At 31.6% G+C, this 21,913-nt stretch overlaps 2 protein-coding genes across 2 annotated transcripts; one reads left to right on the forward strand and one right to left on the reverse strand.

Moving 5' to 3' along the window:
* Nucleotides 1-6,763: 6,763 nt before the first annotated feature.
* On the forward strand, nucleotides 6,764-11,940 carry LOC126681450 (protein DETOXIFICATION 12-like). The gene is made up of 8 exons (XM_056105853.1): nucleotides 6,764-6,773; nucleotides 7,257-7,282; nucleotides 9,099-9,643; nucleotides 9,843-9,929; nucleotides 10,043-10,099; nucleotides 10,574-10,812; nucleotides 10,942-11,147; nucleotides 11,745-11,940. Exons 1-8 carry the CDS (start codon nucleotides 6,764-6,766, stop codon nucleotides 11,805-11,807), a joined length of 1,233 nt encoding a protein of 410 aa, XP_055961828.1. The 3' UTR covers nucleotides 11,808-11,940.
* An 8,179-nt stretch (nucleotides 11,941-20,119) lies between these two features.
* On the reverse strand, nucleotides 20,120-20,942 carry LOC126682467 (GCN5-related N-acetyltransferase 8-like). Its single transcript, XM_050378178.1, has one exon. The coding sequence runs from the start codon at nucleotides 20,915-20,917 to the stop codon at nucleotides 20,264-20,266; it is 654 nt and encodes a 217-aa protein (XP_050234135.1). The 5' UTR covers nucleotides 20,918-20,942; the 3' UTR covers nucleotides 20,120-20,263.
* Between the last annotated feature and the right edge of the window lie 971 nt (nucleotides 20,943-21,913).

Here is a 21,913-nt window from a genome sequence, read left to right on the forward strand (position 1 = left end):
TAATTCATTAGTTATAATTACGATTATCTTCTATTATTTTCTAAGCCGTGACAGTAAGAGTAATTTGGAGTACGTAATTGGGTTATAATTGATATAAATTAGATTTGTATAGCATTAATAATCCATATTTACTATCATTATTGATTTATATTATTAATACTGTTTTTATTAGTTTAATTAAAAAATTAAAAATATCAATTATTTGATTGCTCAAATAATAGATTAGTTAATTGTTTGGTACTAAATACAACCTTCATGGGATCTATACTCTACTCGTCATTATATTACCTATATATATAATATTGTATACTTGCAATTTCGTGCATCAACTTTGAGATTTTACTTAATTTGATGCGGAAATTGACATATGATATAAATAGGAGTTTTCTACAACTTATTAGAGATTCGATCATTTTTTGTTTAGACTACAAACTCTAGAATAGATTATTTTTAGTTTTAGATTAATTTAGACTAGAATTTCAACAAAACGATTGGAGCGAGGAACGAAAACGCCTACATTAATTGAGAGTTTTTTTTATTTGTTATCTTCTTACCATAATCTCCTCTATTAGTTGTGGTTTTGATTTTATGTTTATGGGCAGCTAAACTCTCAATCGAGGATTAACTACTTGAACTATATGTTTATATGATTATTGGATTATGGGTTTTTTCTAGAATTATATATAATTTACTGTGGTTAATGTTTGGCTTGAATTGATCACTTAAATTATTGTCATGAATTTTGAATTTAACTTGAGAGAGCTAATTTTAAATAGCCATTAATAAACAATAACTACGCAACAGTGAATTGTTGATTAGATTTTTTTTAGGTTTGCTTTATTAATTTAATCGAATTGATTGCTTAGGTTTATAATTATGTGAGAATGAATTATAGTATTAATAATTTATTTAATTAGATTTTTGCCTTATTATGATTTGAGAAAGCTTAATTATGTGCATTCGAATAACCTGAACTGCAATTAGGTTAATTGGCCATAATCTATGAATTGAATAGCACATGAATAGTTATTAATTTCCGATTCATCTCACATAAGTGTTAATCGTTTTTATTCCAGTTTTAGTTATTATTTTATTCATAACTTTTTTTAGTGGTTAAATTTTTTAGTTTGATATATTTGCTTAAAAATTTGTTGCTAAACAAATTAAGATTTGTAATTGGGTGGATAGAAGCTATCTTTTTCTGTGGGTACAACATTCGAACTTTGCAACTTCCATTACTAGTTGGCATTTGTATGCTTGCAGATTTTTACTAACACTTTTAACTACACTTTCAAAAGGTTGTGTGTGATTTGATGTTAGAGAGAGAGTTCAACACTATGTGTCATTCTAATGTAGTCAGTTTTTCATTACGCAAAAGTTCAAATTGAAAGATATATTTCTCTACGCACAATTTGCTCGAGAAAATATTTTTTAAATCTAATTTAGGATCAATGTGCAACAGATTCTTGACTGATTGAAGCGTAGAAACTTATTTTTTGGACTAAAATTAAAAATGGTGTGTGTGACTGGAGGTGGTGTGGTTCGGCCAACACTAGTAAATTAGGATTTATGGAGTATTTTTTTATCATCATATGTGCCGTGCCACCTTCAGCTAGGCAGATTAAGGGGTTAGAAGTTAGGTTATTGTTAACTGATTCCAGAGAAAGAAAGTAATTGTGGTAAAATGAATCAATTACTTATTCATTAACCTCATTGAGTTTATATACAAGCAAGTGAGCTTACTCTAGTCACAATACATACTAATGTAGAGTAATAAAAACACTCTAACAACCTTCTAACTAACTAACAATAATCACTACTTTACTTAATTAGCAAGTTACTCTTTATACTCCCCCTCAAGAGGAGCATAAATGTTGATGATGCTCATCTTGTGTAACAGATGATAGAACATTGCTGGACTCAATGCCTTCGTAAAGATATCAGCAAGTTGCTGAGCAGTAGATATGTACTGAGGTTTGATGACACCAAGCTGAACCTTCTCCCTAATGAAATGACAATCCAGTTCAATATGTTTAGTCCTTTCATGAAAGACTGGATTGTTGCAGATATGCAAAGCAGAAACATTGTCACAGAAGAAATCAACTGGAGAAGAGGTTGAAATCTTGAAATCAGCTAGGAGAAACAACAACCAAGTGACCTATGCAGCTGTAGTAGCCATGGATCTATATTCTGCCTCAGTAGAACTTCTGGAAACTACTTGTTGCTTTTTAGATTTCCAGCTGATTAAGGAAGTGCCAAGAAAAATGCAGTAGCCAGTCAATGACCTGCGAGTTTCAAGACATCCTGCCCAATCACTATCACAATAGGCACTGAGATGAAGTTTTGAAGTGGAGGAAAACAGAAGACCCTGACCAGGAGATCCCTTCAAGTATTTCAATACTCTAAGTGCAGCCTGGAAATGAATCTCAGCAGGTTTATCCATGAATTGAGTTAAAACATGGACTGCATATGTAATATCTGGTCTTGTTAGTGTCAAATACAAAAGTTTGCCCACTAGTTGCCTGTAACTTGTTGGATTCTCAAGCAGATTCTCTGAATGATGTATCATTTTGTGATTAACTTCAATTGGAATGGAAACTGGTTTAACAGCAGTGAGACCATATTCTTCTAAAAGTTCAAGAATGTACTTACATTGACATAGAGAAATGCCTTGTTTGCTTCGAGCAATCTCTAGACCAATAAAGTACTTTAAAGATCCCAAATCTTTCAGTTTAAACTGACTTTCCAAGAAGCTTTTGAGAGAAGCTATAGCCAATGAACTAGAACTGGCAATGATAATATCATCCACATAAAGTAAGAGAGCAATGAACCCTTGAGAATCTGACTTAGTGAATAAGGAATAATCTGACTTAGATTGACTAAAACCTTGAGATAGCAAACATGAAGTAAACTTGACATTCCATTGCCTTGAGGCCTGCTTCAGTCCATATAGAGACTTATTGAGTTTACAGACAAGTTTTCTAGTAGAAGTAGAAACAGACTCCCCCTTGATAGAATAGCCTTGAGGAACGGACATGTAGACATTCTCATTCAAGACACCATTAAGAAATGCGTTGTTGATGTCTAACTGAGCTAAGTGCCAGCCTTTAAGAGCAGCTAGAGCCAGGAAAACTCTAACTGTAGTATGTTTAGCAACTGGACTAAACGTTTCTTGATAGTCAAAACCAAACTTCTGTGTATAACCTTTGGCCACCAAACGTGCCTTGTAACGATCTATACTGCCATCAGCCTTAGTTTTGACTTTGTAAATCCATTTTGATCCAACTACATGTTGATCTGCAGGTAATGGAACTAAGGACCAGGTATTATTCTGATCCAAAGCTGTTAATTCCTCTGTCATAGCCTGTTGCCAGTGAGTGTATGAAGCTGCCTCTTTATAGGACTTAGGTTCATAGTGAGAAGAAATTTGAAGCACATATGATTTATAAGAAGGAGACAGTTTAGAAAGGGATAGATACTTCTGAATAGGATAAGAAGTGGAGCAAGAAGAAATGGTGTGATGGTAATCAGAAAGATAAGAAGGGATATTATGAGCTCTTTGACTTCTTTTAAGAGGAATTGAAGAAGGAACTGTGGTGGATGAGGTATTAGAGGAATCATTCAAAAAATTGTATGGTGGGATAGTAGGAAGAACAGTAGTAGAAGATTCAGAAGTATGAATGGTTTGAAAGGGAAAGATGTTTTCATAGAAATGAACATCTCTGGATATAAAGGTGACTTCAGTAGCTAAGTCATAGACTTTGTAACCTTTAGTATGCATGGGATAACCAACAAATATGCATCTCTTAGCTCTGTGATCAAATTTCTTCTTATGTGGATCAACATTAGTAGCAAAACACAAAGCACCAAAGACTTTCAAAGAAGTGTAATCTGGCTTCTGCTGAAACAATCTTTGATAAGGACTCATATTGTTTAAAATAGGAGTAGGTATTCTGTTGATTAAGTGAGCAGCTGTGAGGATGGCATGACCCTAAAATTTCAGAGGCAGATGAGCTTGAAATAGCAATGATCTGGCCACATTAAGCAAATGTTGATGTTTTCTCTCTGGTACACCATTCTGCTGTGGTGTATACACACAGGTAGTCTGATGAATAATTCCTTTTTCAGCATAAAAATCTGCCATAATGAATTCTGTGCCATTGTCTGTTCTAATCATCTTAATAGACTTATTGAACTGATTATAAATCAACTGATAGAACTTAGACACTATGGCAGAAACTTGTGACTTGTATTTCAGCAAATAAATCCAAGTAACTTTGGACCAATCATCTACTATTGTCAAGAAATAATGATTTCCATTCATGTCAGCAACAGAATATGGACCCCAAACATCCATGTGAACAAGATCAAAAACAGAACTTGTATGAGGAGTATGAACAGGAAATGGCAATCTTTGCTGTTTTGCTATAGGACAAATTTCACAGACCTTATTTAAAGCAACATCAGAAATAGACAACTCAGATTGAAGAAACTGCATTCTAGGCTTTGAGGGATGACCTAATCTGCAATGCCACAAGTCTGAGGATACAACAGAATTAACAGAACTAGTAAGGACTGAATTGCTAACTATTTGACTATTAGCATCCTTATTAAGCTGAAGGTAATAGAGTCCCTGAATGACCTTAGCATGACCAATACTCATCATGGTTATGTGGTCCTATATCAGACAATAATCAGCAAGAAACATTAAGCCATAGTTTCTGCATTTTGTCAATCTACTAACTGAGAGTAAATTGAAGCTGAATGTAGGGACCAACAGGACATTCTGAAGAACCAGTGTAGAATATAATTGAACAGATCCTACATGGGTGATAGGTGCTTTCATTCCATTAGGTAAATGAACAAACCAATTAGTGACTGGCTTGTAGGTTGTGAATGAACTTAAAGAACATATAATATGGTTTGTGGCTCCTGTATCTAATATCCATGTATTGTCATGCACTTTTCCAGAACATACATTCATAGCAGCATAAATAGAGTGAGAAATATGCATACCATTTGAAGAAGCAGGTGCTGTACCTTCTGCAGAAGATTGCAGACCAGATGGAGCTTCATTCAAGAGCACATACAATTTCTGTAATTGTTCAGGAGTCAAGTTGAAAGAACTTGAACTGGTGGAAGTCTCATTTGTCACTTGTGTATACTCAGGAGATTGAGTTTGCACATTATAAGCAGCTCTTGGACCTGTAGGAGCAGTAAACTTATTATGGTAAGCATTAGAACCTTGAGATCCTTGTGATGTATAGGAACCTGGAGGTTTATTAGGGATGTAATTTGGGTTCCTGGTTGGATTTTTGAACTTAAAGCCTGGAGGAAATCCATGAAGTTTAAAACAAGAATCCTTGTCATGTCCCTGTTTGCCACAGTGACTACATATTATATCAAGTTTTGGTTTTCTTACTGCCATTGCAGCAACAGTATCTCCCAAATTCAGTTGCTGAGAAAACAAAGCTCTCTGGCTTTCATCCCTTAGAATCATGTTATATGCCTGATCAATGTTGGGAAAAGGCTTAGTGTTCAAAACCTGTGATCTCTGGTTCTGAAAAGTCTCATTCAAACCATTAAGGAATTGAAACACATAGTCTTTCTGCTGTAAATCAGTGAACTTCTGAAAGCAATCTTGATTGCATTTCCCACAGCTACAATGTGGCATAGGTCTGTAACATTGAAGCTCTTCCCATATAGCATTCAATTCAGTATAATATGTATCAACAGAATTAGTACCTTGAGTTAAAGTGCATAATTTCTGCTGTAACTGACAGATTTTTGCATCATCTGGTTGTAAACTGATTCCAGAGAAAGAAAGTAATTGTGGTAAAATGAATCAATTACTTATTCATTAACCTCATTGAGTTTATATACAAGCAAGTGAGCTTACTCTAGTCACAATACATACTACTGTAGAGTAATAAAAACACTCTAACAACCTTCTAACTAACTAACAATAATCACTACTTTACTTAATTAGCAAGTTACTCTTTATAGTTATCCTAGAGTCTAAGTTCACAGTTCTAATCTAAAACTTTGGCACTGTCACTAGGATATCACCAGTTGGGAATTATGAAAATGCAGAAACAAGAATTTTTAGAACAAAATTCAGGGGTTGAAAATTTAATTTTTAGACGCTTTAATCATGTCGGGTTTTACTTTAAATGTAAAATTACTAGTTTTCCGTACTCGGGTTTGGATTTCTATAGAAATCCAAATTGTATTATTTTTTGATGATCGCTTTGTTTTCCTCCTCTTCTTGAGTCGTAGCCATTAGTGAGCCTTCTAGTGTGCCACTTATTGTGCGTAAACTCTTTAGGTTGGTTATTTTTGCCGCTTCTTGTGGCGTTTTAATATACTTTTATTCATAAAAAAGATATCTACAAGTGAGTGTTAGAGGTGAATTAGGAATGCGAAAGTGTGTGAATTGATTAACTTTGAAGTCTAATTAAAATAATAACAACATTAAATTCGTATTAATAGGCTATGCCATGAAAAAAAAAGTGGCTAAAGTTCTTTTTAAATACCTAGAAGTGTGAAAAAAGGTTTTCAGGATCCTAAGGATTCAGATATGGTCAATTTAGTCCGCTAAACTTGCAAATTAGCTCATAAACTTTTAAGATATTGTAATTAGTCTAATTTCTTAGACTTAAATCACAATCTCTTTAGATTTGTATAAGTTATTCACAACTAATTATGTTTCAATCTTTCAAATTTGCAACTACGCACTGATTTATCCCGCTTGAATTCAGACATGCAGATTGGTAGCTCGTCATCTGGACGAGTTTTCCTGAAAATAATCATTGGACGATTCACTTTCTTATCACTTTTTACCTGTCTGGAAAAAAGATGTCTACAATTTTATTTAATTAGGGTTAATTAAAGTTTAAATTAGAACTAATTAGAGATAATTAAAATTAAATATTTAATAAGATAACCTCATTCACTTTTTTGTCAGATAGGTGTTTTTGAAACGGTTTGGCAAAGGTTAGGGCTTTTTTTTGTCTAGTTTTCCTACATTCGACTTTTTTGATTCTCCGTATCAACTTGAGGGGTGAATTGATCCTTTGTTCATTAGTTAATGACATATATGAGTAAATTAGATTAAATAAATCACGTCGCATCCACCACCTTCTCTCTCGTCGAAATAAAATGAAAAAAGGAGAAGACTTTTGAAGAAATTGGGAGAGCCAGAGGAAGCCAAAGAAATGGCGGATACAGATGATAGTGATGGAGCCATGGAACAGCCTCTGTCTCTGGTTTTAGCCTTCTTGTAAGTCCCTCCCTTCTCTCCTTTTTTTTTATTTGAACTTTCTATATTCGTTTTTAAATAATTTGTATAAAAATTTAATTTACTTTTGATTATTTTGTTAAATTAATTCTTTTATTTCTGTTACTTTTTTTTATTTAATATGTTCAATTAATTTGTAAAAGATAAAATTACTAAAATCTTTTCACATATGATCAGTATCAGTGTATCACCTACGAAAAAGATTAGATAAATTTTCAAAACCAAAAACACTCTTAATTTCCATATTGGCATACATGAATTAATTTGCAACTAAATTGATTTAGAGGGGTATAAATGCATGACGAAACTACTAGAAAACGGAAAATTACCTACGGAAAAATCCTGATTTAGCGACGGATTTCAGTTTTTTACCGACATAATATTAATTTACCGAAAAATTTCAGCCTTTTAGTGATGGAAAAATCCGTTGCTAAAATGCATGATCTAGTAGATTAGTTTGAATTTTTAAATAAAAAGCAATTCTGCTTATTATCCAATCCGGTAAATAGTAGTTCTCATAACAGAAATTATGAAAAACAATTCTTATAGTTAGACAATGAATTTGAAATAAATTAAACCAAAGGACATAACGAATTAAACTTAATTGATTAAGTTAACATTAGTGGTGGAGCCCGGAATTACATTCAAAGAGCAGAATTTTACTTGGCCAATCATATTCTCCTTCCGCACTAAAACGACATGTTCTTTGCTTTCTTATTTTAATTTTTTTTTGGTCAAACGACATTTCACAAATTTAAAAATATAATGCAATTAGAAATTTTACAGTAAGAACAATTTATTTATGTAATTAATTAAGTAATAATTCATTGATTTAAATTGTTGTAAATATTTATTATTATAAATATTTTTATAAAGAATTTTATCGATTTAGCATTCCATCAATTTTTTATATTTAAAATTTTTCTGTTTTTGTGATTCATATCTAACAATTTAATTAAATATTTTTATAATTCGAATATCAAAATATTTAATATTTGGAGAATATGGATGTGTTCCTCTATAATTAGTTTGATATGTTTAATACTCCCTCCGTCCCGTAAAGATAGAAAAAGTAGCTCTTTCACAAGAATTAAGAAAGTAGTTTATTATAGGTAATTTGTGATAATTTTCCTAAATTGTCCTTTTAATTTCTTGAAATAAATCATAATTAATTAGTGATTCACACAACCCAAAGCCACTATATAAATAGTAGCCAATAGAATTTTTAGATGCATAAAAAGCAAACATTGAAACTTTAAATCAATTAATGTTAATATAAGGGTATTTTAATAATTTTATAGTTAACTAACACTACTTTTTCTATCTTTGTGGGACAAAAAAAATAGCTACTTTTTCTATCTTTACGGGACGGAGGGAGTAGCATTTTTGAATTTTGTTAGTTAGTGAAGGGTTGAAAAAAAAATGCTTTCTTAGTTAAGGACTTATATAATTCACTTATTCTAATTTATGGATTTGATAATCTAAACTTTATTTTCATGAGGGCTTAAATACTATTTTAATAATAATTGAAGGACTGTTTGGTGCCTTTTACCAAAAAAATAAGTTTTCGGTCATTTTCTCCCCACAGCTCGGGGTAATATACCACGTCGGTATCCAAACTAGCACATTTGTTTTCTATTTTGGTGATCAAACTTTAATTCGTTTCAATTTGGTTTAATTATGCAATATTTTAGGATAAACAAACTGGTGTAGACAAATATAAAATGTTATTTTATTGTTTTAATAATATATCATCCAAACTGTACGTATTTGTTGTGATTTATATGTAATGAAACAGTTGGGAATGTCAAGCGCATTGGAAACTCTATGTGGGCAAGCTTATGGCGCAGAACAATATCAAAAACTTGGAATTCTAACTCAAACCGCAATATTCAGTTTAATCTTAGTTTGCATTCCAATTTCTATAATATGGATATTCATGGGAAAGGTTCTTGTTTCGATCGGGCAAGACCCGATAATTTCATATGCTGCTGGTAAATTTATACTATGGCTTCTTCCTGCACTCTTCGGCCATGCGATTCTTCAGCCACTTATTCGATATTTTCAAATGCAAAGCCTGATAAAACCTATGTTGATTAGTTCTTGTATAACTCTGTGTTTCCATATACCTGTGTGTTGGGTATTAGTATTTAAGTCGGGACTCGAAAATGTTGGAGCTGCATTAGCAATGTGTATTTCAATCTGGGTGAATGTGATCGTCCTTGGACTATTCATGAAATACTCTTCTGCTTGTGATGAAACTCGTGCCCCGATTTCTATGGAGTTATTCCATGGGATTGGAGAATTCTTTCGCTTCGCTATCCCTTCTGCGGCAATGGCATGGTAATTCATCTAATTCTATTTTCCTCGTAAAATAACTAATTAAGTTCCATTGTTTCTATCATTCTAAATGAAAAAGTGTTTGTTAGAGGAATTGAACCCACAACCTTATCATAATGTTGCCCAGCAATTATACTATTTGAGCTATAGCTCATTGGTTAACTTCACATTATTCTTGATTAGTTTGCTTATTATATTGCAGCCTCGAATGGTGGACATTTGAGCTAGTTATCTTGCTCTCAGGACTCTTACCAAATCCACAGCTTGAAACTTCTGTTTTATCCGTCTGGTACATATTCCACATAAATTAACAGCTTTTGATTTACATTAATCCAAGACTATGATTTGAAGCATAACAACTAGAAACAATTTTCTCCTAATCTATTACATACATCGATGCAGTCTTGCAACTCTTAACACACTCTATGCAATACCGTTTGGGTTCGGTGCTGCAGTAAGGTTTATATTCATATCTTACGGCTAAAGTTTTTTGCGGTTTTCAAACTATACACTTTTACAAAACGGTTATCAATGTATCATTTGTAATATTTTGTTAATCCAAATAATAATGTTTAGAAACAGGATGTTACCCGTTTATTTTATATGAATTTTTGGTTACGTGGCTGCCGACTTTTTTTCTCCCTTTCCAGCTTTTCCTGTCATCTTACATGTAAAGATTAAAACGACAAACCCAAACCAAACAACAAGTTATATGTACAGACATTGATTTGAAATGAGCAGGTAACCTTCTATTTCTAAAAAATATTAATTGAGTCACAAAAATGTTACAAATGAAACGCCAGTAACTGTTTTTTAAACGTGTATAGTTCGGTAACCGCAAATTATTTTAACCCTCATATCTTATTTATATGAACAAATACTCCGTTTAGTTTCGTAGCATAAAATAGTTGATAGCTAACTTTTGAGTTGCAGCACAAGAGTGTCGAATGAATTAGGAGCAGGGAAGCCACAAGCTGCTCAGATTGCTGTTTATGTTGTAATGTTTCTTGTCGTAGTGCAAACAACTATAGTAAGTAGTGCACTATTTGCCAGCCGTCGTGTATTCGGTTACATTTTCAGCAACGAAAAGGAAGTAGTGGATTACGTTACAACCATCTCTCCTCTGGTTTGTTTGTCATTTGCAATGAGCAGCTTGGAAGCAGTGCTTTCAGGTTAGTGTTTTTCGGTTGAACCGATTAATCCGGTTCAAATTCTAAATATATTACTTTTAATATGGGCCCCTAAACGAATCGCATCGCGTCACATTAACTCCAAACTAACGATGAATATATATGGTTCAGGAATTGCAAGGGGGAGTGGATGGCAGCATATAGGAGCTTATGTCAATCTAGGCGCCTTCTATGTTTTTGGGATTCCGGTTGCTGCTTTTTTGGGTTTCGGGTTAAAGTTAAGAGGTGTAGGCCTTTGGGTTGGTGTACAAGTTGGCGCCTTTGTACAAGTACTTCTACTTTCTATTGTTACAGGTTGTGTTAATTGGGAAAAACAGGTAATCTTTCTTAGTTATTATGTTTATCCAAAAATGTTTAGGGTTAAATATTTTTACGGTTATTCAACTATAATTTTTTCACAAAATGGTTACCAGTATTCCATTTATTACATTTACAACAAGAGCTTAACACATCACGTTAGGCCAATTTTTCCGTTTTGGATGGCGGAAAATAGTGCGGTTGTTCAAATTAATAGTTAAGTAATTTTCTTTTAATCATATAGTTTGGTTAGCCACACCATTTTCTGCCTTCCACAGTGTCAAAAATTGACCTAAAATAATTCGGTAACCGCCTCTTTTTATAAAAATTATAGTTGGATCATCAAATATAACAAATAAAATGTTTTAACCGTTATGAAAAAGTTCTATTATTTAGTAAAAATGTATATTTAATTCCTCATGTTTTTATTCAGAAAAATAATTGAGTCAAGTCGAAACAATATAATTCAAACTCTAGAATGTAAAAATCAAAACTCATTTCAAATTAACACTATTGAGTTTTATTTTAAGAGTCAAAATTTAGTAAAATGATAGAACAATATTGGTATGTAAAGGTAGATGTTCTGATAGATTTCCCATCCATATTTGTGTGTGCAGGCAAGGAATGCAAGAGAAATAGTCGGTAAAGGTAATTGTTCCATTGATAATGGAACAATGTGAATTGCAAGATACACTTTAGGAATTACATTTACGTTTTGCCAAATGAATTTGATAATGGAAAAATGTGAATTTCAAGATACTCTTCCTCTTGTTCACCACATATTTTTATATTATTGAGTTGAACATCTAATTATATTCGAGTTGGGTTAAATTTGACATATAAAAAATATTACTCCCTCCGTTCTTTTTTAATTGTCCATTTAGCCAATATTACACATGCCAAGATAGTGTTTCTTTTGTCTTAATTTATAAAGAAAAATACTAATATAGCCCTATTAGTTAATAAATGCCTTTTAAATTAAAACATAGAGTCATTTATTAGGGATGGGTAAATTTGGAAGATAAGTAACTAATATCACATAGGATTTCTAAATGGACAACTGTTTATAGATAAATAAAATTTGCTAAATGGACAACTAAAAAAATACGGATGGAGTATATTAGTAAAATAAAATAATGAATGTTTAATTTATTAATGCCAGATCTCATGCATATATTGAATGATTGATAATTAATTTTATATGAGGAATTAATTAGGTTTGGTACCGAGTGATGTAGAGTACAGTACATATTATGTTGACGATTATCTTGTCTAAAGTCAACATCATGGAAAACTGTTCCCCTCGGTTCCTGTGATCATATTACAGTTCCCACTCATTTCATATTAGAGCATCTACAATAAATTTTTTATAAGTACAAATTTTTTATTATAAAAAATAAAATCACAAATTATTATTTCAATGAACTCTTTATATTTAAAAATAAAAATAAAAAAATCTATTTGCCTCTCCACATCTAAAGAGTCAAACTAGCTCTTTATATTTCAAAAAACAACAACGTGCATCTATAACTCACCACTTTCCTCCACTTTTTCCTTAATTTTAGGATTAAAAAAATTCTTTTCCGTGTGAATTATCTCTGAAGTCTGGACGTACTTGTCAAAAACAGTAGCTCATATTCATCTATTTTCGTTTATTGTTCATCTTTTTCTTTTGTTAGAGCATTTTCAACGGTACTCTTTATTTTAAAGAGCATCTTTAATATAAAGAGTAATATATTTAAATTTAATCCAATAGACTCTTTAATAATAACTTTTTATTTTATTTTTATTTTTATATATAAATGATGTTAAAAATATAAAATATTAATAATATTGATTTATTTATTTAGTTTTAAAATTCAAAAATTCAAAATACTACATTTCAAATAAAAAATAACTAACTTATTTTAAAATTTGAAAGTTTATCTTTTTAAAAATGTAGAGAGTGAAAATGGTTTTCCACATGTAGAGAGCCATTTTCACTCTCTTATTTAAATTTGAATTTTAGAGAGTTCATTGAACTTTAATTTATTGATAAATTTTTTTAAATTAAAGAGTTTGTCAATTTTAAAGAGGCCATTGGAAATGCTCTTAAAATGAATTGGCAACTGTGAGAGATGGAACTATAAATATTCATTCCAATCCTGCGTATGTGTATAGAGATGGAACCGAAAATGCTATTCATGGAAAATCAATGATATGGGTTTTACTGATTTGGCATCATTAGTTCAGGATCTAAATTAATCTTGTTTAATTATTATTATTATTATCTATCCATTATCTTCAAAGGTTGATTATTTGTCAATTTCTTTGGATCTTGACATGTTTGATAGTTCATAGAAATGAATTCCGAGTGAAAATGAAATCTGCTACTATGGGCTTCGGAGGCAATCTGATACATAATTATGAGAGGTTTGTGGTGGCAACAATCTTGTATTAAATTAATGTCTATTTGTTTGTTAATCCGGTAATTCACTTCTTTAAGAAATAGTGTTATGGGTGTGTTAAGCAATGGGAGGAGAAAGGAAATTAGAAACCACATGTAAAAAAAAAAGGAAAAGTTAAATAAAAGATCAGTAATTTAGAATAAAAATTTCCTGCAAACACTATTGCAGGAAACTCCTGCAACAGTGTTTGCAAAACATGACACGTATTGTAGGATGGGTTTTTAAATGGCCAATTACTCATTTAGTTTTGAATAATTAACACATGTCATGTTTTGCAAACACTGTTGCAGGAGTTTCCTGCAACAGTGTTTGCAGGAAATTATTGTTCTTACAGAGTCCATTGTGTAAAGTCAAATATTTTACTCTTTATCTATAAAGATGCTCTTTATTTATTTAGAGATGCTCTTTAAAATAAAGAGCATTATTAGAGTTGCTCTTACAATAGTAGTATAATATTGTTCCAAAAAGTTTTTATTGGCAATTATAACACATATTGTGGTTTTTTGTTGTGTAGGAAATTTAGAAATACATGAATAAGAGAGATTTTAGAACAAGTCGCAGAATAAGAATGTTGTTATCTTTAACTGCTTTTTAAAGACAATTTTTCTTTTTAAAATTTATAATAAGGAGTTTTTTTAACTCTGGTAGGAATCCATATTATATTATGTTCTCCAAACCTTGATTGTTTTAGTCTTTCTTTTAGTCATAGCTTTTAGTGTGCCACTTTGAGTATACAACATTTTCTGCAAAAAATTTGAACTGACTTTTGCCACTTCTTGTACCTTAATATATATAATATTCATAAAAAAAAAGTTATTTCTGCCAATACTATTGTTAAAGATTAAAAAATTACACATTTATAATAATAATTTATATAATTTTTTTTTATAATTCCATCAGATGTCTTGAATGAGTTTCAACTATGAAACGGCACCTTTAAACTTTTCACGTTCAGACTAATCTCTGCTCGAGCCGGAAAGGTCTCTTGCAGTAGAGAAAGCTATGATGTTAAATATAGAGAACTAAGTTAGTCTTTTATCCAGTCAATTAAGTTAAAGGACTGAACTTTACAATTAGCCAGTCAGTTAGTTAAAAAGTACAGTCAGCAAATTAGTTACAGAGTTTGTTATTAGCTATAGGCAAAATATCCGTTGTATAGAGAGCTAATAATAATAGGACAAGTGTCCTTCTTCTTCTATATAAAAGAGAACTGTAATCATTATTATCCTTTAATGAAAATTTTCAAGTTCTTAATTACATATTCTAATATGGTATCAAAGCTAAATCACGCTTTCAATCTCTAAATCTTACTCTCAATTACTAAATCTCACAAATACTAAATCTCTTCTGCAAGCAAGCAGGTTCAGGTTCTTGATTCGTTCTAATTGATTTTCTTAATCAATTTTTCTTATAATCTGTTCTTATCTAGCAGATTATTCATTTTTTCTTGTTCATTTGTTCTTTATTTGTTATAATCTGTTCTCATTTAACAGATTTTTTGCTCATAATCTTTACTTTTTTGATTCATATAATCTGTTCTCATTTAACAGATTCTTTAATCTTTTCTTGTTTGATCAAAATTTTAATTTCAATGGCTTCTAATCAGTTCTTGGAATATGAAATGCCTTCGAGTCCTTTTTACTTACATCCTAATGAGAATCCTTCATTAGTGTTAGTTTCTTCAGTAATGAATGGGCAAAATTATCATTCATGGGCAAGATCCATGCGTATGTGTCTTCTGTCAAAGAATAAGCTGAAATTTGTTGATGGAAGCATTTCAATACCTTCAAAGGTTGATCCAGTTTATCCATTTTGGGAACGCTGCAATACTATGGTACTTTCTTGGATTTTGAGATCTTTAACTTCTTCAATTGCTCAAAGTGTGTTATGGATTGATAATGCATTAGATGTATGGAAAGACTTACATGATAGGTTTTCACAAGGAAATGTGACCAGAATATCTGATTTACAAGAAGAGATATATGCCTTTAAACAGAACAATTTATCTGTGACAGATTATTTTACACACTTAAAAATGCTTTGGGATGAATTGACTAATCTTAGGATGGTGCCTGTGTGTATTTGTATTCCTCAATGTCATTGTAATGCTCTATCTTTGGTAAAAGATTATCAAGAAGCAGATTGCATAATAAGATTTTTGAAAGGTTTAAATGAGGGTTTTTCAGTTATTAGGACACAAGTGTTAATGAGAGAACCTTTACCAAAGATCAATAAAGTGTTTTCTATGGCTTTACAACATGAAAGAGAGATAGCAGGAAGTACAAGTATGTCACAAAATGTGGATCCTCATGTTTTTGCAGCTCAGGGAGTTTCTTTTAATAGACAGCCCTATAATAATAATAGAAGTTACAGCAATAATAATAGGTTTTTTAGACCTCCAGTACCTAATGATGTTACTCAGAATAATTTTAGGCCTCAGGGGGGACAAAAGAAATTTTATGCTGCTCCTAACAATGGTAAGGCTTTATGTAGTCACTGTGGCATTTCTGGACACACCATTGACATATGTTTTAAGAAACATGGCTATCCACCTGGGTATAGGCCTAAGTATAAGACACAAGCTTATGTTAATCAAGTGGGAGAATTGGTGATGCCAAATGAACAAGAAGGAGGTTATAGTTTGGATCAGAATGTTAACTATGAAGATTATGGTTTTGAAGGAAATGGTCAGTATGAAACTGAATCTCATCACTATGAGAGAAATGTGAATCAAGACAAAAATTTTATGACTCAGGCTTCAAATGAATCAAATAATACTGCTCCTCCTATAACACAAGAACAATATGCACATTTGATTTCTCTTCTGCAACAAAATGTAATATCAACTGCTGCTACTGCTGCTTCACCAAAGGTGAATACTGTCTCAACACATTTTGTTCCAGCTACAGAGGAGACAGGTATGTTTTCTAAAACTTTTTCATATTTTAAAAATTTTACAGCCTGTGCATATAAACAAAAGCATGCTCAATTAACATGGATTATAGATTCAGGAGCTACAGATCATATTGTTTGCTCATTAAGTGCATTTACATCTTATAGATCAGTTAATAACATTTTCATCACTTTACCAAATGGTTTAAAAATTCCTGTTACTCATGTAGGGAATGTTATTTTTCATGATAACTTAATCCTTAGAGATGTTCTATATGTTCCTGTTTTTACTTTTAATCTTATGTCTACAAGTAAGTTAATTAAGCAATATGATTATTGCTTTATTCTTCATAAGAATCTTTGTATTATACAGGATCATACCAGATGGATGATGATTGGATTAGCTAAAGAATTTCAAGGTCTTTATCATCTGGATAAAGATCAGTTTCATGATAATAGGATTGCTGCTAATATCACTGGAAATTTATCTGATGAGAATGTTGATTGTTTGGTGGATAATAGAGTTACTTTTTTAAATGATAAAGTAGATTCTGATAGTCTATGGCACTATAGATTAGGACATTTAGCTATTTCAGGTTTGAAAGTTCTGAATTCTATAGATTCAAGTATTAAAATTCCTACTAAAAAACATTGTAAAACTTGTCATTTAGCAAAGCAAAAGAAAAATTCCTTTCCTTTAAGTAATTCTGTATCTGAAAATATTTTTGATTTGTTGCATATTGATATATGGGGACCAGCTAAAGTTAATTCTATGTATGGACATAGATATTTTTTGACTATAGTAGATGATAAAAGCAGATTTACTTGGTTGTTTTTAATGAAGTCCAAATCTGAAACTAGAGGTTTAATAGTTAGTTTTTATAATTTTGTTCAGACACAGTTTACTGCAAAAATCAAAGTTATAAGGACTGATAATGGTCTTGAATTTAATATGACTGATTTTTATAAATCTAAAGGTATTATACATCAAACAACATGTGTTTATACACCTCAACAGAATTCTATAGTTGAGAGAAAACATCAGCATATTTTAAATGTAGCAAGAGCATTAAAATTTCAGTCTTCTTTACCAATAAGTTTTTGGTCTGATTGTGTGCATCATTCTGTTTATCTGATCAATAGAATGCCATCTCCTATTATTGCTAATAAGACTCCTTATGAACTGTTGAATAATAGAATGCCTGTGTTTGAAAGTTTAAAAGTTTTTGGATGTTTAGCTTATGCTTCTACAATAGCACATAATAGGAACAAGTTTACACCAAGGGCAACTCAATGTGTTTTTTTAGGATTTCCAGAAAACACAAAGGGTTATAGGTTATATAACATTCAGTTAAAGCAAGTTTTTATTTCTAGGGATGTTAGATTCTATGAGCATCTATTTCCTTTTAATGATTTTTCTTTGTCAGCATCTTTTGATTCAAGTTCATGTGTTTTGCCTAATATAGTTAATAATGATATTGCAATAGATCCTGTTTTAAGTTCACAGAATACACAGAATGCACATGATACACAGGAAGTTACAAATATGCATAATGCACATGCTACACAAGAAGTTGAAAATATGCATACTAATATAGATGTTTCAACTAGGAAATCTACTAGAGCAGTACAGAAACCAGGTTTTTTAAAAGACTATGTTTGTTCAGTATCTACACCTCATCTTTTAAATAATGTTTTTTCTTATGAAAGATTAGCTGGGAGTCATAGAGTTTTTTCTAGTATCATTGATTCAAATAAAGAACCAAAAACATATAATGAGGCTATAAAACATCAGTGTTGGAAGGAAGCTATGCATAAAGAACTAGAGGCATTACAAAATACTAATACATGGACATTGACTGAGTTACCAGTAGGTAAGGTACCTATAGGGTGTAAATGGGTTTTTAAAACCAAATATCATAGTGATGGTACTTTAGAAAGACATAAGGCTCGTTTGGTGGCAAAGGGGTACACTCAACAAAATGGAATAGATTATGTTGAAACTTTTTCCCCAGTTGCTAAAATGACAACAATTAGAGTTTTGTTAGCTGTTGCTGCTTCTAATAACTGGATATTACAGCAATTAGACATTAATAATGCCTTTTTACATGGTGATTTAAATGAAGAGGTTTATATGGATATTCCTTTAGGTCTTTCATGCAAAAATACTAACACAGTCTGCAGGTTAAATAAGTCTTTATATGGACTAAAACAAGCTAGTAGGCAATGGAATGTAAAGCTGACAGAAGCATTAATATCTCAAGGGTATAAACAAGCTACATCAGATACATCTTTATTCACAAACAGGAAAGCAGAAAAGTTCACAGCTCTACTAGTATATGTAGATGATGTTATTTTATCAGGAAATGACAAAGAAGAGATCAAGTCTGTTAAAGAGTATTTACATAAAGAATTTAAGATTAAAGACTTGGGGGATCTAAAGTTCTTTCTTGGACTGGAAGTAGCAAGGTCAAAAACTGGGATTAATTTATGCCAGAAGAAGTATGTCTTGGACTTATTAACAGAAACAGGATACATAGGATCAAAACCAGTATCTACACCTATGATTCCTGCAACTAAGTTAGTCAAAAATGATGGTCCTCTATATCCTGATGTTACAGCTTACAGAAGACTAGTAGGAAAGTTAATATATTTATGCAGTACAAGGCCAGATATAGCCTTCTCAGTTCAACAGTTGTCTCAATTTCTTGACTGTCCAACTGAAGTTCACTACTCAGCAATAGGGAGAATTCTGAGATATCTCAAAAAGTCACCAGATCAAGGCTTGTTCTTCTCAGCAAATAATCAAATTAAAATAAAGGCATTTTCAGATTCTGACTGGGCAACATGTCCAGAAACAAGAAGATCAATCTCTGGCTTCTGCATATTTCTTGGTCAATCACTTATATCATGGAAAACAAAGAAGCAGGCAACAGTGTCAAAATCAAGCTCAGAAGCAGAATATAGAGCTTTGGCAAATGTAACCTGTGAGATCCAATGGCTGTCATTCTTGCTGCAGGAACTACAAATCAATGATCATCTTCCAGCAATGGTTTACTGTGATAATCAAGCAGCATGTTACTTGGCTCATAACCCAGTTTTCCATGAGAGAACCAAGCATATAGAGATTGACTGTCACATAGTTAGACAGAAAATCCAATCTGGGTTACTGCATCTTTTTCCTGTCAATTCTGAAAATCAGTTAGCTGATTTTTTCACAAAACCATTACCTCCAGCAACTTTTCTCAGCTTCATTAACAAGCTTGGAGTACAGAATCTTTACAGTCCAGCTTGAGGGGGGATGTTAAATATAGAGAACTAAGTTAGTCTTTTATCCAGTCAATTAAGTTAAAGGACTGAACTTTACAATTAGCCAGTCAGTTAGTTAAAAAGTACAGTCAGCAAATTAGTTACAGAGTTTGTTATTAGCTATAGGCAAAATAGCCGTTGTATAGAGAGCTAATAATAATAGGACAAGTGTCCTTCTTCTTCTATATAAAAGAGAACTGTAATCATTATTATCCTTTAATGAAAATTTTCAAGTTCTTAATTACATATTCTAATATATGACTCCAAATTTTAAACGGCTGTATACATGAGTACGGTAATTTTTTTATAATGTGATATTATTAAATATACTTATTGATCATAAATAATGAAAACTTTGAATATTTATTTAAAAGGGACAAATAAAAGTAGTAGTACAATACTACAATGTTTCTCATTTTCATCACACAGTTACTATTATTGTTCACTCATTACCTTCATGAAACAGAAAATGAAAATTTTAAAGAACTCTAAACGGAGTTTAGATCACGATAAGCTTCAAGATTTTCATCAGACAACCTGCAAATCCTCCAGTCAGGCAAAACCTTAGCACCCAACCGCTCATAAAATTTATGAGATCTCACATTCCAATCAATAACCGTCCATTCAACCCTCCCATATCCTATCTTTGCCGTCTGATGTGCCACAGACGACAACAGCATCTTTCCTATCCCAAATCCTCTAAACCCTTCCCTGATGAATAAATCCTCCAAATGAAACCCTGGTTTTCCCAAAAAAGTTGAGAAATTAGGGAAAATCAGCGTAAACCCAACAACACTAACGTCATTGCCAGTTGAACTTTTGAAGAGTTCTTCAGGTTCTGGGTCGACTACTTGATGATCTACGTGGATGACGCGATCGATGGGTGTAAAGTAAGAGCAGTCTATTTTGGGCAAAGGTTCAGTGGAAACTTCGGCGAGAAAGGTGGTGAATGATTCAAAAGGAGGAGATTTGAAGAGATGAGTGGCGAGGGAAGCTTCGGTGGCTTCGAAAGTATTCGCAAGCTCGTAATAATCTGCCATTTTATAGATAAGTTTGTGGACGTGAGGAACATCATCGCGAGTTGCGAGACGGACTCTTGTGTAGAGTGTGGAGAGATATGGAGTTGCAGAGACTGGTGCCATCTTTTACTGTAGGAGAAAATGTAGAAATTAGGGTTTTATGGCAAAGCTTTGAGCAGATACGTTTATTTATATTGATTGGTTCAAGTCTTCAAGAGGGTAAAATTGTCTAAATTCTACGTTGACTAAAATAGGTATATGCTTCACGTGGACATTATTATATGTTAGTTATTACAATTACTGATCTATTTATGTTTTGATTAGCTGGAAGATGAGATTAGACAACTTGCATTACGATTGAGTTTGTAATGAGTAATGCTACTTAATGAGAAATAATTGTATGAAATAAGTGCACCGCGTAAGATTATGAAATCTCCCCTCATTGTATGATACATCAATAATAAATATGATAACCAATTATTAAATATTATATTAATTAAAGTTAAATGTGATCAATTAATATTACTGAATAATTGGTTATCACAATTATTATTGACAAGTATTACATGATAAATGGCTGGTTTATAATCCTATTCGGTGAACTTGATTCACACAATTTTTTTTTCTATTTAACTCACCTAATGCGGCATTAAAAGAGTGGATGTCTTAAAAGTTATTTTTTTAAATATATACTTAAGGAGGGTTATATAAGGTGGATTAAAATGGTGGGTTATCAAGTATTTTCCGTTTGTAAGCGAGTAAAGAATAAAACAAATACTCTTGGTATGATAATTAAATATTTTTAAAACTACTAATTTTGCATTATTTACTGCGCATATAGCTCGTAACGTGACTCGTTAATTTATATATTAATTAAATTTATTATAATTATATCAATTTATTTTTTGGAATTAAAATTAAATTGGTTAAAGATTTTGTTAGAATTAAATATAACACTTCAATTTATTTATTTTAAAATTAATTGGCGTCAATAATATTTATTTATAACTTGTGTTAATCAAATTTATTATAATTAAAATGTTAAATGAATTAACTAATATTTGATATAATTAATTAGTACTATTGGGTTTTTATTAATAAGTTTTGCACATATTTCTA

The sequence above is a fragment of the Mercurialis annua genome, linkage group LG5 (genome assembly GCF_937616625.2).
Source record: "Mercurialis annua linkage group LG5, ddMerAnnu1.2, whole genome shotgun sequence".
In the NCBI taxonomy this organism is placed as follows: Eukaryota; Viridiplantae; Streptophyta; class Magnoliopsida; order Malpighiales; family Euphorbiaceae; genus Mercurialis; species Mercurialis annua.

What these genes read in the sequence shown, in the direction of transcription:
- LOC126681450 (XM_056105853.1), top strand. An exon ending in ACTTCTGTTTTATCCGTCTG is followed by an intron (nt 9,930 to 10,042) that starts GTACATATTCCA and finishes ACATCGATGCAG; the next exon opens with TCTTGCAACTCTTAACACAC. An exon ending in GTGTTAATTGGGAAAAACAG is followed by an intron (nt 11,148 to 11,744) that starts GTAATCTTTCTT and finishes TTGTGTGTGCAG; the next exon opens with GCAAGGAATGCAAGAGAAAT.
- LOC126682467 (XM_050378178.1), bottom strand. Translation starts at nt 20,917, where the DNA reads ATGGCACCAGTCTCTGCAACTCCATATCTCTCCACACTCTACACAAGA.